The following is a 14,924-nucleotide window of genomic DNA, read 5'->3' as shown; positions in this document are numbered from 1 at the left end:
TGTTTTGACCCAGCGGTTGGGTTACTACCCAGAAGGTTGGGTTAAACATTTAACCCAACCGCTGGGTGAAAACAGCTCAATTGCTGGGTTTGTCCCTATTTTACCCAGCACTGGGTTGTATTTAACCCAGCATTTTTTAGAGTGTACCCATACTGCTCATGAGTTCACGCACTAAACATTTAATCTCCCAGATATCTGAAGAAAAGTCTGTTTATGCATGAATGAATCATGACAAATGATCAGTTAACCATTCATCAATCCATAGATTAAACAGTGGGACAAATAAATAATAAGATGTGATGCTGTAACAGATCTCACCCAGAACTGTGATAGCCTGTTGTGGGATTCAAACCTACAACCTTTCGGTTATACACTGAAAATTATTACCATTGTACTACATCATTTCTACTTTGATGCTTCTGCCTTGATTCTTAAAATTCAATAATTCATGAAAATAATTTTATGACTTAGCTGAAATTATGAAAAACAAAAGTAATCATCAAACTGATTACTGTTTTGGGATTCAAACTTACAACCTTTCAGTTACCAGCCCAGAATTGCAGTTGTACCACACTATTAAAATGAGCTGCATTGATTTTTGCAATCTGCAATGAAAATCAACTAAATCAACTTTTAAAGCTACAAAAAACATATATTTAGATTTTTTTTTTAATTAAAAATAAATATTTATGGCAATTTATGACAATTCTGTCTGATAAAATGTACATTCTGAACCCTGATTCCACATAGTCACTGAAATGCATTCATGAAATGCACATAATCATTTAACCTAGTCATTATAGGAGCTCATGCCTGAAAATGATCCTATTCAGCCAGTGAGCTCAACTCCAAGCAGAAAAAACTGTAAGCTCTCTGTGTCGTGAAGAGCGTTTCAGTGGGTTGCGATTTGCTGATTGAATAACCATGTGGCATGTTAAACCACTCACTGTTTCTTTGCACATTGACCAAACTTTTGCCAGCGCCAAGGAGTGACGAATAAGGTTATATAAAACTGGGTATCACAGTAGTTTCTCTATACAAGGTCAGCAACTATGAATAAAGCAAATAGCTTTACAGCGTTGCTTGGGACTCTAGATCCCAGGGTGCTCCTCTGGATCCGTGCCTGATATGGGTGTGCCAGCGCTGGCATCCATTGGTCTTATCAATGAGTCTTTCACTACGGCTGTGTGGTGCGGCTGCCAACACTGCCGCCCCAACACAGGGAGGCCTTCAGTGCAGAAAACACAGAGCGAGAGCTAGCCTTTAAATACATAAACTCCCATTTTATACACCCATGTTAATCTGAAGAGGGAGTGAAAGAGACATTGATAAATATATTATGACCTGATGAGAAATGGGAGAAATGGTCTTACCTTGGCTTCGCATTTCTTATGAGTGGCTGTTTTGCAGACTGTGGGCGGTAAAGAGAGGGAAATGTGTTGGTCAGGGAGGACTACAGGGAATCTTAGGGAACCCCCTAGTGAACTATAAGATGCAACATAATTTAATAATTGAGTATTAAAATAGCATCTAAAATCTTTCTTCTAAATCTTTTTTTCTTATGATTATTAAAAATTTCAATCAAAGTTTAGAAAAACATTACTTCAGTTCAGAAAAAAAAAATTACAATAGGTAAAAGTCTAGAAGTCCATGGAATAGTGTTATTTTAGAATTATATAAATACAAATTGAGTATTTCTTAATATTTTGAATAAGCTTTTATTTCTATATTTTCAGTTTTCATTTTATTTTTAGTAATTATGTCGTGGTTTTTTGTTTATAAATTTTTTTATTTTAATATTTCTATATAAATGTATTTTTATCTTAAGTAATTTTAGTACTTCAACATAAACTTATTTATTACATTTTTATGTAATTTATTTATTAGAAGTTTTTCAGCTTTATTTCCATTACTGAAAACAATTTCTAATAGTTTAATAGTTACCAATAACATCATTGGCATGGAAAGATATTAAGTTTTTTAGGGCTGTCAAAGTTAACTGTAAAACTGGATTAGGATTCAGTGTGAAAAAATACAAATACAAATAAATTGTAAATTTAAAAATTTGGTAATTTCTCTTCAGTATTATACTTAATTTAAAGGTACTTTGAAATAAGCATAAATATTTTCCAGATAATAATTTTTTTTCATAATTTGATTTTTCTTTAGTACAGTAACATTAAAGTAAATTATTTAATTTCATAATCTACATGTTTTCTTTATAGTAGCATGCTTCTTCTCAGTATAAATTGCGAAACATACATTTTTTATACTTAAAAATGTCACAAGGTGGACATCATATTTGTGGGTCCTCGGCATAAAAAATGTTAAAAAAAAACCTGAGATAAAAGCTGAAATTGTCAGATGTTACTCACCTCGACAAAAAGAGCCCAAATTCTCCACGCTCTGCCTGCACACCCCACACTGCCGCTTCTTTTTGAAGGTCTTTTCTTTAAAGACGTGGGGCTCGCCCTTCCCCGCCTGGAAAAGACAAACACAACATTTCAAAAAAGGCTTTGTATTTGACGCTAAACGCATGCTTCTCTCTCAGTCACTGTCTGTAATCCTGTCATTTTGCCATTAGTTCAATATTTCTCCAAATAAATCTTCTCTTGCGTTCCGCTCTTCCGCCCGATTCCCTTTACTGACCTGAACTCTCCTCTGGATGTCAGGGCTCTGTCTCTCTTTCCATGTACAGCAGCTCATTTTTCAATGCTGAGAACAAAAACAAAAACCCGACAAAACCTTTTATCTGAAAGTGGCACATCTTGCGGTCAGAAACTTGATGAGGACGCTTTGGTTCACACAAACAACTCTACATAGCAAGCCCACTGTGTAGCGCTTGACTACGAAATACCTGACAGTCACATATCCTCCTCAAATACTAATTTGTATGTTATCACTTCTGATGAGGCTCAAGACTAACAACAGAGAGCACAAACTCATCATGCAGCATGTTTGTACACTGGGTTTGGTTTGGTTTTAACTCTGTATGACGTCCCACAGCGCAGCAGCATAATGCAGCTTTGTGTTTGGACGTGCGTTTTTCCATTTGGCAGAGAGGTACAGGGGTTTAGCACTCTTTTCCTCTCTCTCTCTCTCTCTCTCTCTCTCTCGACCCTGTTTGGACAGCTGGCGAGAAAGGCAGTGTGTGCCCGTTAGGTGCCATAGCCACAGCTTCAATAAGCTGGCACCATCACATACAGCCACTGGAGTTCCTCACTCCACAACCATTGTCTTCAGGTACAATGGGCATCTCCAGTGAATATATTCCTACAGAACACAATACTTTTTGTATTTTTTTTTTTTAAATGTTCAAGTACTTTTTCAATCCCAATTTAATGTATAAAACAGTTAGAAGTACTAATTACTAATTACATTTGCCTCTGGATGATTAAACAAATGAAACAGGTGAGCTCTAAGCAAGAAACCACCTAGAACATCCTGCTAGCACATAGCAACACTCTGGGTGCACACATAGCAACACTCTACCAACAACCCAGAACATAATAACAACATATAATGCCCTAGCAGCCATCCAGAATACTCAACTACCCAAATAATATCCTAGCAACCACCCAGAACATCATAATACATAGTAACACCCATAGCAACCTTTCAGAACATCTTAACATATAGCAACACCCCAGCAACCACCCAGAACATCATAACACATAGTAACACCCTAGTAACCCCCTAGAACATCATAGCACAGAGTAACATTCTGGCAACCACCTAGAACATCATAACACATAGTAACATCCTTGCAGCCACGCAGAGCATCATAATACACAGCAACACCCTAAAAACCACCCAGAACATCATAACGCATAGTAACACCCCTAGCAACTACCCAGAATACTCCGCTACCCACATAATAACCCTAGCAACCACCCAAAACATCATAACACACAGTAACACCCTAGCAACCACCCAAAACATCATAACACATAGTAACACCCTAGAAACCACCCAGAACATCACAACACATAGTAACACCATAGCAACCACCCAGAACATCATAACACATAGTAACACCCTAGCAACCACCCAGAACATCATAACACATAGTAACACCCTAGCAACCACCCAGAACATCATAACACACAGTAACACCCTAAAAACCACCCAAAACATCATAACACATAGTAACAACCAAGCAACCACCCAAAACATGATAACCACATAGCAACACCCTAGCAAACATCCAGAACACACCAATACACACATAATACCCTAGCAACCACCCAGCACATAACCACATAGCAACACCCTAACAACCATCATATTCTACACTTTCAGAACCCCATAGAAATGCACTAAAACCTTCTAAATACACTTTATTTCATTAGCATACTGCACCCATATAGTTCATAATAATGATCGTGTTTGATGTTAAAGACATTTTTAAAAATGTTATAATAAATAATTGGTTAAATAGTAGCAGCTTTGGAACATCACTTGATGTCCAATGTAAAACCTGGGTCCTGAAGTAAAAGCAAGTGAGAAGCAGATGAACATTTGTTAGCGGTGTCACTGCAGCCTGTCCTCTCCTCATTCATAACTGCTTGTTCTTTGACTGTACTTTGACACAATAGTTCTTCAGTATGACGAAGGTGGTTGAGAAATCTTAATAGCTGACTATAATTGCTTAATCAGAGAAACTCTTTCATTCACTATGAACAAACATCAGGATCAGCTGCTTCAGACGTTAGCAAATGCCCTGTAAAAGTGCCCCATGACAAATGTTATGCGTTATGCATTAAAGCGTCCCATTTAAACATCCACGGTTACTAAGAAAGCCCTCTTTCTGGATTAATCAAACCAGATCATCTCGTGTTATCCCTCTCAGAGATCTCGGCTAGATCACGTTGATTTGCTTGGCTGCTCCAGGAGTTCAGTTTGCCCACCCAAATGGAAATCATCAGCTGCTTTTCCCTTTCTCTTTTACAGCTCCTTAATGCTTGGATTTCCTTTCTTTCTTCCAATTTCAGCTTCTAGTTTTTCCCATGTTCACTCTATTCATTTTCCTTAACTTTAGCCAAGGGTCAATGACGTATAAAAGTGTCCACGATAAAGAAAATAAAAACACATGTGACAAGCTCCCAGAACTCTGTATTCATGCTGGTTTCAATTGTTTTTGAAAAACTTTTACAGTATATTATTTTCATGAAAAGTTTCAATTTAAAGGCACAGTATGTACGATTTTTTTATTAAAATATCCAAAAAACACTAGAACAGTGTTATATATTTTGCTGACTTGTGTACTTCCAGAAGGAGCGGAAGCGGTCGACTGTGGCATAATAAAAGCTCCGCTGCTTTCGAGCCGTGTGTCACCCTCGTTCAGCAGCCTCGTTTCGCGTCGACGGATTTCAGCCTCACCCTGCTTCATACTACGATGTTAATAAATCTTTAATACATTAGCTCATCCATGAACATGATTTCTGCCTGAGTCCCGTCGGATTGCATCGGCTGTGGGGATGAAGACGACAACTCCCATGATTCCACACTCAGTCACGGAGTCATCAAACTACACCTTTGTTTCTTTGTTTGTTTTGAATACACGCCCTCTAGTGGCAAAAAATTACATATTGTGCCTTTAATGGTTCATTTAGTGACATTTTAATTACATTTAATGGCACTTTTTTTGCATTTAATACATTTAATGGCAGATATTTTTCAAATATTAATAAGTCAGTAAAGCAGTTTTGTTAAGTGACGTAATAACTGATGTGTAATTATATATATATATATAAATGTATATGCATGTGTGTGGAATATACTGTATATGTAAAACAATTAGGGCTGTCAAAAAATTTTTGTCACATATTCTGGTAAATAATCAACAGAAAAAAGCAATTAATCACATATATTGATATTTTCTAAAATAATTTTTTAAAAATCCCCAAATTCAGATAATACAAATACAATACATTACTCTGGCAAAAGTTGCTTTTAAAGTCCCATTTGTTTGATTTATTTGTATATCATTGAACATATTCACTGATCTACGGTATTTTGTCTAATTAATTGTACTACAGTTTAATAAACTAAAAGTTGAAGGTCCTTCAACTCACATAAATACACTTTTAAAGCTTAAAAAGCAACTATTGGGCCTGACAGAACCCAAATGTACTTGTCCTCTAATTCTGGCCTGCAAGTCAGTGTTTTTGTCATTTAACCCTATTAAGCATAAAAGTGACCTTTCTGTGCACCCTAATTAGGTGCGCATAGAACGTACATTATAAAGCTTACCTTTCCACTGATAAAGTCCACAAGGGTCAAGGACGCAAATGAAGAAATAATCAGCGCTCCATTACCTGCACTAAGTAACCCCACCCCCTTTAACCGAGTGTGCAAGATCACGTCTCACAGGTCCGGCGCTCTCTGAGGTGTGACTGCAACACCCGTCAACAAACTAACCTACTGCCCGGCCAACAGTGTGCCAAGAGCGGCTAGTCAGGGTAGGGACGGCCCCCGGGCACGGAGCAGAGACAAGGAGGGACTGTTCACTTAATTTTAGCCATCCTGAACAGCATGCCAAAGCTCTCCAGCAAAAAGGACAGCCTTTGAGAGAGAGAGAAAACCCTCTCCTTCAAACTCAAATGAAAGAACAGAAGAGGAATTGAACAGACAATCTGGATATAAACAGACACAGAAATGACAGAAAGCGAAAGGCAAGTCCGTATTTTGGGGGAAAGGCACACCCACGTACCAATTTTCCCATGATTCTTCACCTCTGCACTCTCTTCTCTTCCATAAATAGCTCCAGCTTTAACAGATCCTCACATTGTGTGCAATATCCTGCAATGAACCGAACTTTGTGTTCCAGCCCAACTCAGTACATGCAAACTATGAATGGAAGCCCAGCAAGAACATAAACACCGATTGACATTCAGGAGTCAATGACATATAAGAGTGTCCAGGAAAATGCAAATCTTTTAAATCTAGCTTAAACCACGTGCCAGGTTGACAGAAATGTACTCTTTGTATTCATGTTTGTTTCATATGGTATTGAAAAACATTTATAACATTTTCAAGAAAAGGTTAAAAACAATTTTTTTTAAAGTAAAAGTAACAAATGTCATGTGATATAATTATAGATGCAATTATATATTTTTCTTAACAGATGTTATTATAGTTTTTATAAATATTTTGAATCAGTTTTTATTTTTATACTTTGTTTAATTTTGGTTAATGTTTTATTAATTTTGTTTTGTGTGTTATCATTTTTAGTAAAATTGTTTATGTCTACATAATTTGTATAAATTTTAATTTAAGTTGTAGTTATTTTAGTACACCAAATTAATCTAATCTAAAATTTGAAATGTTGCCTTGACAACTAGATGAAATAACATAGGTTTTTATATTTTATTTTAATTTAATGTTTTTTTGTACTTCTTCTTACATCTTAAATCTTCAAAAATATTTTTAAGTAAAAAGTTTTGTTTAAATATCTGACAACTGAAACTATATACATTAAAATGTATAATAAATATAAATATATAAGTTAAATATATAAATGTATAATTTGTCATATTTTAGGTTATATGACATTCTGACCTTGATGCATAGGGGTCCTATTTAAGATATCACTTCTTGTTTTATGGGCTTTTTTTTTTGTCCAATAACTGAATTATTTAATTAGGCTTATAATCTCTCCATTATTATTTGATATCATTTATAATTTTATGCTCCTCCCAAACATCCTCCCTATGTTTTAATAAAAAAAAACATGCCAATCATATGAGATGGTATTCAAGTCATGTAGGAACTGATTTTTTAATTTTTTAAGTATTTGTAAATTCATATAACAAATAAGAATCACATCACTGACCATTAGACCAATCAAAATGTGCCACTGAGACTCATTATCTGTCTCTGTAGTTGGAAGATCAGCCTCAAGAAAGAGAAACCACTGCAGATTTGGTGGTGGTGCTCAGATCTCCATTCTGCCTTAGCCACAAATGTTCTCCAATCAGCCTGGCATTAATGTCCAGGGAGCCCCAAGCAGACCGTCCCTGCCATCCGTCTCCCGTAGGTCACAATAAACAAAAAGCATCTGCGAATAACCACGTTATCAATCACAAAATCGTGCCTGCAACTATGGTGGTCCACCAACAGATGCTACCAATTACGATTTCAAATCATAGAGACAAAGAAACTTCGGCACAAATAACAATTCAAGAAAAAACAAATCTAACAGACAATTCAGAAGAATAAACATCAATGGGGCTGGATGAAGGGAACGGAGATCTTGGACATCAAATTGTCCTCATGTGATGAGCCAATAAGGGAATATGTGAGCACCAGATTAACTGCTGCTATAACCTACACTTGCTGAAAAAGTGATTTTAATGCCAGAGGAATTAGCTTTCCTGCCCAAAAAATTCCGAAGAGGTGTTTATAGTGGCGTTCGATGCAATGGCCCTAAAAACCTGCCATTTTATTTTCATTGCCGATTGAAGTCCACTAGATTTTTACATTTTCTGTCTGCGCAAAACGCACAGCCACAATAGAGGGCAGTTGCTATGCAGTTACTACAGTACACTGTCAAAAATATCCTGTTAAATTTATGCTAAAAAGCACAGCTGTGGCTGCCAGAAATGACAATGTAGCAAAGTTTCAGCTATTACAGAATGGCACATTGGTGCCTGTATATTTAAAACTTAAAACTGTATATTTAATTAAAGGGGTCATATGATGCTGCTAAAAAGAACATTATTTTGTGTATTTGGTGTAATGCAATGTGTTTATGCGGTTTAAGGTAAAAAAACCCACATTATTTTCCACATACTGTACATTATTGTTTCTCCTTTATGCCCCGCCTTTCTGAAACGTGTCAATTTTTACAAAGCTCATCGGTCTGAAAAGCGAGGTGTGCTCTGATTGGTCAGCTATCCAGTGCGTTGTGATTGGCCGAATTCCTCAAGTGTGTGATGGAAATGTTATGCCCCTTACCTTATACTGTGATGTCGTGTCCCGGCGCGACGAGACAAAACCATTAAAACCCATTACAAACGAGGCATTTGTTGCATCCAGTGGGGACATAATTACGGATTATAATGACTTATACTGTCTTTTTATGCGTTGCGTATCGCGCCGTGTAAACATAAAACCATGTCTGCATTTGTGATCGGAGAAATGACAAACAACAAGCGCTACTCTACACTGCTCAAAACTCACGTTTGAATCATCAGTGGCAAATTCTTTAAATATGAAAACGTACTTACAGGCTGTGAGTCAGAAGCGCCAGACTGTCCTTGCAAAGTTGGAATTGCCCAACTTTATAGAAACAGACACCGGCATTGTAGGCTACTCTCCCCAGAAACAGTCCTCGTCCTCCATAAAATATGCTGCACACATCTGAATATTTGGGTGCTGACTCTTAACTTTTATAAAGAATATCTCTTTGGATTTGAGACTTTAGTCTTTGCAACTTTACAGATCTTCTTTATGCACCAAGAGCTTGTAACACTCCAAAGAGAAAGGAAGAATTGAAATCTCATCATATGACCCCTTTAAATGATAAAATGTTAATTTATCAACCTGCTTGAATTATCAAAATCCACTTTGTACCTCAAAATGTATTGATAACCACAAAAATAATACAGGTGATAAAACAAAGCCAAATAATGAGTTTATCACAAGTGGCCTGTCCATTAAATATGGAAAACAAATATGGAGGTTTCAGGGTCATACAAAGAGAAAAGACCATCATGGTAACACACATGACACTAAAATGCAATAAACATTAACTAAATGACATAAAATAGAAAACAAAACACCCTAATGTACTTTACAGATAAAAAAAAATACTATTTGAAAATGTAAATATCCTCATTCAGTGAGTCATGTGTCACACAGGGACTTCTGGGAATGTCTTTTAATTGTTTTTCACTGGAAATGATATGGCAATTCATAATTTTTACCTGCAAAAACATAAATGTATCAGTATTTTACAGCATAATTACATGTAATGCAATGTTACAACAATTTTTCACCATATATGTTCCAATAAGCTACAATTTTTACTGTAGCATTAGTACAGTGTTGTAAAAATTGTTGCTAGAGCATTACTATAAAGCATTGCAGATGTGTGTTAAGTGATAACTTACTAGCTCAAAAAAATAAAAAATAAAATAAAAAATCTCTATAAAATAATTGTCCTTAGTCAATTCATACTCCTTTTTCAATAGGTCCCATGCATGTTTTAACACCTGAAAAAAGTCTGATTGCTTTGAAAAGTAAAAGTGCATCTCTTTCCATCAAGCCTCACAGTTTTAGGCCTCATTCATCTGCAGCACAGCATCCTGCTGAACGCACCAAACATTTAGGGTTAATAAAGAATGAGTATCTCAGCTGGGGAGTATAAAAAAGTGTTACAGGCCTTTTTTCTCACTGAGGGGTGGTAAAGGGAAAGCAAGGGAGCCATGTGTGTGAATACAAGTGTGTGTTTATAAGTGAGTGTGTGTGTGTAGGGTGGGACAGGCAGTGGAAGAACACAGACTGCCTGTTCCAGTGATGAAGTCAGCATAGCGCCAATACATACTTCCTGCGCTAATCAAATATGTCTCCATGACAAACAAACGCACAATGATCAAAACACAACACATGCAGCATTCACATCAAACTATTTGTATTCATAAAGAGCATGAAAACTATTCAACTACTAGAACTGGTCATCAAAAATTCAACAAATATATTGAATACGGGATGCATCCCGTTCCATGATGGTTACAGAGCCCTGCTGCATCCTCAGGAAATGACAGGCTAATCTGCACATCCTATTGTGTGAGTTATTATTTGCACTTCCTCCTGTAAGCCCGTCACACACTAAATCACACAGCAGTCTATTAGTGTCAGACTGTTATCAAGAACTAACTCTACTGCACAATGTTGTTGTTACCATATATAACCCAAGAGAAAGCTAAGGGAAAGTCAGAGACTTTAAGGCCGTCCGATACAAAATATAAAGATAAAATACAATCACGTGCATGTATGTCCGATTACTCATCAGGAATACCTGTGGCGTGACTTTTACGTGAACCTTCATGTCAGTAAACGTTCGCACACTATAATCTAACCGTGGCGGTCGGTTTTGATTGAGCATTTCAATATGATGTGTAACTTGAAACTTCAGAAAGAACCAAGTAAAACAAACTAATCAGTGACCACACTCATTTTATGACTATACATAAATGGCTCAATATGCTTGTAAAGAAATCCCCCTGATTATGGCTTATATATCACATAGTAATTACTTGCAACTTTTTTACTGCTCTAAAATCATCAGCAAGAATTATTAGTGTGTTGCTAAGTAGCACTTCAACTGTACTGCTCTCTTACACATCTATAAGCTTTTCTATAAGTTAAACAGTATGATTCTCTTCAAGCAGACCAGTTTATAGATGAGTGTGATATAATAAGGTTTGCATTACATCCGTTTTGTGTATTCAGGTGGATATGCTAAGCTGAAATAATCCATGCGAGGTCCGATATGAAGTGACAGCTCATAGAAAGTGCATGAGAGAGAAACAGAGAGAGAAGTAATTATAATGTAGGTGGCAAATCATATCAACTATTTACTAAGCTATAACAAGCTTAAAGGGGTCCTATTATGCTTTTTCACTTTTTCACGCATTTTTTCCGGGATTTGTGACATCACAAATATGGACGAATGGGACGAGACCTGGTTGAGCTGCACTAGAGAAGGCAACGAGTGTTACCACTATGTCGGAGACACACTAGCTTTCCCAAGACAGATGAACCAGCAAGTTCTAGTGCACCCCCAAAACAAAATCAAGACTTTGTAAAAGAGCATAATAGGACCCCTTTAATTAAAGCTTATCTTACATTCTCCAAATTGTGGTCATATTTAATGGCTGTTTAGCTGTATTCAGAGCTGTACAGTAGAAGAACATCCTTCACTGACGATCTGACTTGCAGCATTATATCCTCTGATTAGAATTTTCTTTTGCATTGCATTTTGCATTGTCTTTCTTCTCACAATAATGACAGCATGCACACTGATATTTATGTGCCTACTTCAAAACATACAATAATACTAACATACCTGTAGTGCATATTCAAAATGCATGATATTACCATGGCAATAAACCATTGTAATATGTTTTCAATAGCCATAACACTTGCTTGGTATTAGCTACACTTTTTTTTTATTTAACACATTCATCACGACCAGTGTTGGGGGTAATATATTACAAGTAACGTGAGTTACGTAATCAGATTACTTTTTTTCAAGTAACTAGTAAAGTAACGGATTACTTTTTAATTTACAAGAGAATATCTGAGTTACTTTTTCAAATAAGTAACGCAAGTTACTTTTTTTGTTAATTTATTGATTGACAGCTCTTCTGTCCCCATGTTGAGCGAAATCAGAAGATGTTACTGTAGTTCTAAAATAAATATGAATAGTAATGTAATTAGTTACTTTTTTATGGAGTAACGCAATATTGTAATGCATTACTTTTAAAAGTAACTTTCCCCAACACTGATCACGACTCATGTTAAAAATGTGTTAAAATAATAACAAATTAATTTACATTTTTAATTTAATTTTAATAATTGTGTATATTTAAATTGTATTTTACAGTGTTGAATCATTTATTTGTATTTTTTATTACATTTTTCTTAGTTTCTAGAATATATATATATATATATATATATATTCCCCAGAATATAATATGTGTATGTTTTTTTGTTTAGTTTTGTTTTTTGGCCACTGCCATGTTGAAAGAATGTGAGAGCATTCCTTTACATTACTGAAGTTTATTAGAAACAATACTGACTTAAAAAAATTATTAGTACAGGTTTAATAGATTCTCTTAATCGTTCCACCCCAAAATGCTGTCTAGGCAGTAAGCTCACTATGTTTTGAGACACAGCCGTTGTCTCTAGCGAGGCGTTTAATGCATGATGACGCAGTAACTATTAGTTACCAGCTCGTGAAGTCATATGATGACTCTTTCTTTCTGCTCCAGTTTTCAGCGCAGTTTCACCCCTGGCGAAGAGTGGGGAAAACCAAGGTACGCATTTCCTTAGACGTTCATCGACGACATAACGCAATAAACATACGCAGGTTTTAAATTAGTTCTTGCCAGACTTAATTAGCAGAGTGATAAAACTTCTAAGAGTTTATGAGGTTTTCATTTGTGGTTATGTAAGGCGTGTGATAATTGTCCCTACAGAAAGAGAACGAGACTTCGCTCATGCTGCTGTTATGCATCTGACATGTTTCATGCCATGACAGTGAACATGGAAAGAGTGGACACTGAGACAGCAGCACCAATGCCAGCGATTTCCATTTAACAGCACACTAATAAATCTTATACAAGGGTATTTATAGCACTCACCTCTAAGATGCTCCAACACATAACAGAGGAAAACTACATATCAGATCAGCGTTGCTCCGAATATATTATTTGCATAACGTACATACAATAGCATTTAATAGAAATAATTTCAATACATTAACACTAAAGAGATCTAATCACATCTCATTTCAACCATGTTATGCCCATTTCTTTACATTCAGGACCTCTAGACATGTAATCTTAGATCCATACTGAATGAAAATACATTACCTTGCTCATGTTTTTGGAGAATATTCCAGCTAAAAAAGGTTTCCTTAAAGATTTCATGGGCTACATTCCCAATAAGTCAATGGAGTAGCACTCGACTACCGATGGAGTTGTTTTCTTTACTCTTCACTAAACTCATAGTCTGGCAGTGGGAGGAGCTACAGCGGGAAAAGAACACTGGAATGTTGTTACTGGAAGCAAACTTTTCTGATTGGCCGCATCCTGACGAATCGATAGCTGATTGGATGGAATGCAAATTAGAAGCGCCTGCCTTATGAATGTAGCGCTGTTCTACAACATATCTTTCTCTATAGCATCACTTTCAAAACCATATGCGTTTAATTATTTAGCTAATTTTGCTTAGAATATTTAAACTTATATTTAAACTTTTAATTAAGAATGAATTCTATAATCTAGATTTTATTATGATGTGCTCTCTTATTCAACAGGAAACTGTGGTATTAACACAGGTATTAAACGACTATGCAAAACAAGTTTAGTTAATTATGGAATTAAGTTATACATTACCTTGTTTCTGATATGCATTAGACAGATTTTATTTATGTTTAATGTTCCATATATTATTACCGTCTCTACAATAATAAATAATTAGCCAGAAATTAGTCTGAAAATCAGTGTAATGCATATTTATCCGCCAAAATAGTGGTACTTTGAAAGAACTATTGAAAGCACAATAGCGACATCAACTGGTCATATGTGGAGTTACATCTGCAGGCGAGTTCACAAGAGTTTTCTACAGTAGAGATGAAGCATGTAAAGCTCACTAAGTATTATTTAAACGTCCTAAATGTCGCTTTAGATACATTTGTGAAAAGATACAAGTTCCAAGCACAATAATAAAAAAAAAAAGATAAAGCACCTTCAGCTAGGCCTCATATCAAACATCCCAGACTTAATGTTGAAACAGAGAAATTTGTTCCTCATTGGGTTTTGTTTTCGCCAATTAAGAAACATTTTCAAACACTACATGATTAAAACGAATGGCCACAAATGTAAGTGATGGATGCAGTCCATCTGTCCACGAGCAGAATAAACAGAAATGTGCTCTGTGGAATCGCACAGCCAAGTAAATGTGGCTTCAAGCAATGAAGCCCCATACAAACACCATGTGATATGTGCCAGTGATTAATGCATTCATAAAATAAGTTCCGTATAAACACAGAAAACATTAAGAATGATATATTAAACATCCAAACGAATATAAATCAGCAAATAGCAATGTATTGAATGTTTATTTGAACTACTTAATGAATGTTTGTGAAATGTCTGAATTGGAAACAGGAAATAAAATGTGGAATG

At 35.8% G+C, this 14,924-nt stretch overlaps 1 protein-coding gene across 5 annotated transcripts in view; it reads right to left on the bottom strand.

Annotated features, from left to right (window-relative positions):
- Positions 1-14,924, bottom strand: part of LOC107681375 (tensin-2-like) — a 51,648-nt gene that overhangs the window by 29,121 nt on the left and 7,603 nt on the right. For 3 of the 5 annotated variants that reach the window (XM_016477648.1, XM_016477650.1, XM_016477649.1), the window contains exons 2-3: positions 2,376-2,481; positions 1,374-1,411 (exon numbers count right to left, since the gene is read on the bottom strand). In XM_016477648.1, coding sequence (XP_016333134.1) covers positions 1,374-1,411; positions 2,376-2,481 — 144 coding nt within the window. Of the gene's footprint in view, positions 1-1,373; positions 1,412-2,375; positions 2,482-2,649; positions 2,716-13,607; positions 13,761-14,924 lie in introns of those variants that run through there. The other 2 variants (XM_016477653.1, XM_016477652.1) reach the window with 2 other exon arrangements.

Source organism: Sinocyclocheilus anshuiensis, unplaced genomic scaffold (assembly GCF_001515605.1).
Source record: "Sinocyclocheilus anshuiensis isolate Anshui unplaced genomic scaffold, SAMN03320099.WGS_v1.1 scaffold881, whole genome shotgun sequence".
Taxonomy (NCBI): domain Eukaryota; kingdom Metazoa; phylum Chordata; class Actinopteri; order Cypriniformes; family Cyprinidae; genus Sinocyclocheilus; species Sinocyclocheilus anshuiensis.
This window is presented reverse-complemented; position numbering and strand designations above follow the sequence as displayed.